Here is a 3,867-nt window from a genome sequence, read left to right as displayed (position 1 = left end):
TAGACTATTAGTGGCAGCATCTGTTAATCCTAAAAGTGGGTTAACATATACTCTCCCAGTGCAATTAAGTCTTGTATTCTTGCTCAATCTCCCCCTCTAGTGAGCTTGTGTGAGAGAGTGTGTGAGGGGAGAATAGCAATGAGGAATCGTAAGGCAGCGGTGTGGCAACACCTTGTATCTTCGGAGCTTTGACAGAAACTCAGTACACAGAGCTTTGTATGAATGTATACTCTTATGTGTGCGTGGGGTGTGTGTGTGTGGGAGCATATATTGATACGAAGTTCTACACCCATGACGTTAGTGGGGATGTCGTAGTATCTAGTCCATACTATGCATGATGGAGTTGATGGTTTATTGTCTTGTTGATGACTACCATGAGGTTATCAATTGCACTTTCATATAAGGTGAATTTGGGCATGTTCATAGATTCTTATATGAGAATAGCAATGAAGAATCATAATGCGGCAGTGTGACAACACTCGTAAAAAGAAAGATGCGACGGACCCAGCTTCTCAAGGAAGAGTGGAACTCTTGGAACAAGGCTTCAACTCGCGTGATTGATGAAGTCCCCACAACAATATTTGGAGTGGATCTAAGCCTATACAAAAATGAATGTTTTCCCTAAAAAACCAGGGGTGTAAAGGTATGATTCCAATATATTAAGGCTCTAATCGAACGCAACTGCAAATGCTTGATGGTGCGATTAGATCTTAATGTAGATGTAAGATCTTAATGTAGATGTAAGCTGAAGTATAAATAGTACGCATTAGGGTATTCGTTTTCTCCTCAACTCGCCACTTAGAAGTTTTCTCCTGCACGGCGGCAAAGTGATGGCGCCTCCAGCTCCGAAGAGCGGCCTTGCTGCAGGTCTGAACAAAGGCCACATCGTTACCAAGCGCGAGCTTCCTGCACGCCCATCTTCGACAAAGGGGGTGAGTACCCTTCCATCGTTTTTTCTCAACAATATCGTCTGTGTACTGACCCTAACCCGATGACATAACGCCAATTTCCTTTGATCTCAGGTCTAGAACCAACTGTAACCTTCTCCTGTGCATTAGGTCCCGACCTCTGGATTTTAGTGATGTATGAACCCTAACCTGCGTTTTTTATGTCTACGTTGTAATTTTGTAGAAGCTGGGAAAGAGGACCTCCTTTGTGAGGAAGCTGATCCGAGAAGTGGTAGGGTTTGCACCCTATGAGAAGCGCATCACAGAGCTTCTGAAGGTTGGCAAGGACAAGCGGGCCCTCAAGGTAGCCAAGAGAAGGCTCGGAACTCACCTTAGGGCCAAGAAGAAGCGCGAGGAGATGTCCTCTGCGCTGCGCAAAATCAGGTAAAACCTTCACACACACAGTTCTCAGACAGTGAGTTCCATTCATGATGGCTAACCACATTTATTATACATACAAACATTCACAACATACTCATGTTTTGGTATATTCATGCTTACATATTGACATACTCAAAGTCTATTAAAGTCACACATGAATCCTCATGTTCATCCACTCACACACATATACCCGCACTAATGACATACTCTGGCATAATTAACATATTGACATACATACATAATGCCCTCACTTGCACTTTTGATGTAATTACACATACTCACATACATGAATACTCATGTTCATTCCCACTCCTCATTTACACACTGGTATAATCGCATATATGCAGTCACACATCCCAGCATAACCCTTTCATACTCGTACCTTTTGACTTATTCACATACATACATTCATACCTACTTCGATATAATTATAATTAACATAAGCTGCTATAATTATACACATACACAAGTGTCATTTACACACTTCAGACACATCACTCGCAATACAGCATCCATATCGTACATTTATTGGTATAATTGCATATGCAAATCCGAATCTAGATGTTAATGCTTATTTATATTTACACCCCCCCTTACCCACACACACACCCACCCACGTTATATAATCACATACACTGACGTAACATGCACATGCGTCACTGGACAGTTGCTTTTATCACATCCCATATAATTACATGGAGTACATGGTGCTGACCCCAAAGTTTTACCCTTTTACAGGTCTGCTGGTGGCGCTGAGAAGAAGAAGTGAATTGTGGAAATGGTGGGGGCTTCCAGATCTTCTTTGTTTTTACTGTTTTTTGTTTCCCATGGGCATACACGAGATTTAGAACAAGTTAGAATCTTTTTACAATCTTGGTACATGTCTTCAAATTTTGAATTTAAATGATATTGTTTCACTAGCTACTTTGCCATTTGTTTCGAAGTGTCCTATCTGTTTGTTGTTGCTTGTATATCACTCCCAATTGTTCATGTGGTGTTTATCATTCTACTGTGTGGTATGATATGTCTATCTTGAATATATAATAGCAAGCAATCTCTGATCTGGAATACAAGCTTTTTTCAAGGAGATGCCAGGGTTTAAACCTATGACCTCCTGGATAGTGTGGGAAGTGAGCTTTCAATTTGGGCGGAAGGTATCAGTGTTTGAATTCACAACCTCATGGGTAGAGTGGTAATTGAGACCCCTACTTGGGCAGGGGCAACCTACTAGAATACAAGCCTGGACATGGAGGAGTTAACAAGTTCCTGTATTTACTTGAAATAATATCTAAAGTGGGAATGCTGGCCTTTTTTGGATATTTGTGAAGAATTCTGCACATCCCTCGGCTGTATTGTATGTCATATCTGTAGGGAGAGATGACTTCTCTTCTGAGCATGGTTGGATTTGTGTGAAGAGGGGTTAGCAAGTTTTTGTTTTTGGGGCTGCCTGCTTGGGTGCTTTTGACAGCGCTTTGTTCCTCGCTATTACCTGCAACATTCAGATCAATAGCCTTTGCTTTGAATGTTTGGAATAATGCCCGCAACTCGAAGCTAATAAGCTGGCTGCAGCTACCTTCATGGCTAGCCTTGGTGCTGGTCTGCAGGTAGATGAAAGAGCTGGATATTCAGATGGCTAGGCTCTGGTCCCTACCTTCTATGCCGTGTAATTGGCAGTGGTCAATGATTTTCGTGGCTCCCTTAATGATTAAGAACCATTTCAATTTCAGTATAAGATGGGCTACACAGGCTATGGTGAACCAAATATGTCTTGTGTACTTCAGTTTACTGTAATGTGGGCGCCTATGAAAGGTGTACATAGTATGCTACCTGCCTATATCCTGTTTTCGATCAATCAAGTCTCCTCTATAATGTAAGTTCATATTTTTCAGTATTAAGTGTTATTTTGATTTCCTTGTCAAGTGCTGGTTACTATTCGTGTAATCTTTTGCATGGCTAGGTGAGCTGAAACCATTGGGAGCCCATGCTGTGCAGTGCTGTTGCAGTCTTTTGCATTAAGGGTGGGTCAGACAAGTTGTAAAATCTTCTAACTGCACATTGCAATGCCTTGTGAGGTGGACCAACAAACATATGCCTCTAGCATGGGAGGGTGGTGGGCTAGACTATTTTCTTCGAGTGCACATTAGCCTTTAGGTGGACCAAGAAAGAGATTGCTATGCTCTGGTTCGATAAGCATTAGTCTTAGTTGGATGCTAGCTTGTTGTTAGGAGTCCCGAATTAGTAGTAACTGTGAGTAACGGGGGTTGTATATGTCCAACTACCTTTTTGTTGTAATAATTCTTTCTATTTGTTATGATCTTTGGTGCTAGGCTTCATTATGTCTGTCTGCCTTGTATCTCTGCAGCTCTCGCAGAAACTCAGTACACAGACCTTTGTATGAATGTATGCCATGTGTTTGCATGGGGGGGTGTGGGAGCATATATTGATACCAAGCTCTACACCCACGGTTGGCCACTGATGATGCTAGTGGTGATGTCATAGTATCAGTCCATACTATGCATGATAGAGCTGATGGTTTATT

At 41.9% G+C, this 3,867-nt stretch overlaps 1 protein-coding gene and 1 long non-coding RNA gene across 2 annotated transcripts; both read left to right on the top strand.

Moving 5' to 3' along the window:
- The first annotated feature begins 763 nt into the window (after nucleotides 1–763).
- On the top strand, nucleotides 764–2,248 carry LOC147627397 (large ribosomal subunit protein eL36z-like). The gene is made up of 3 exons (XM_086816041.1): nucleotides 764–932; nucleotides 1,132–1,331; nucleotides 2,067–2,248. The coding sequence occupies exons 1-3, from the start codon at nucleotides 831–833 to the stop codon at nucleotides 2,095–2,097; spliced, it is 333 nt and encodes a 110-aa protein (XP_086672167.1). The 5' UTR covers nucleotides 764–830; the 3' UTR covers nucleotides 2,098–2,248.
- Nucleotides 2,249–3,063: 815 nt separating this feature from the next.
- Nucleotides 3,064–3,635, top strand: LOC147627396 (uncharacterized). The gene is made up of 2 exons (XR_015268491.1): nucleotides 3,064–3,198; nucleotides 3,286–3,635. It is a non-coding gene; the product is annotated as an uncharacterized LOC147627396 (long non-coding RNA).
- The last annotated feature ends 232 nt before the right edge of the window (nucleotides 3,636–3,867 follow it).

Source organism: Cibotium barometz, chromosome 21 (assembly GCF_041138505.1).
Source record: "Cibotium barometz isolate CiBa-2024 chromosome 21, ASM4113850v1, whole genome shotgun sequence".
In the NCBI taxonomy this organism is placed as follows: Eukaryota; Viridiplantae; Streptophyta; class Polypodiopsida; order Cyatheales; family Cibotiaceae; genus Cibotium; species Cibotium barometz.
The sequence above is the reverse complement of the archived record's forward strand: the minus strand, read 5'-3'. Positions and strand labels throughout refer to the sequence as shown.

Bases quoted from the DNA above. Each gene is read 5' to 3' on its own strand.
- LOC147627397 (XM_086816041.1), top strand. From the start codon at position 831: ATGGCGCCTCCAGCTCCGAAGAGCGGCCTTGCTGCAGGTCTGAACAAA. The intron at 933-1,131 runs GTGAGTACCCTT...GTAATTTTGTAG, and splicing joins GCCCATCTTCGACAAAGGGG to AAGCTGGGAAAGAGGACCTC. The intron at 1,332-2,066 runs GTAAAACCTTCA...ACCCTTTTACAG, and splicing joins TCTGCGCTGCGCAAAATCAG to GTCTGCTGGTGGCGCTGAGA.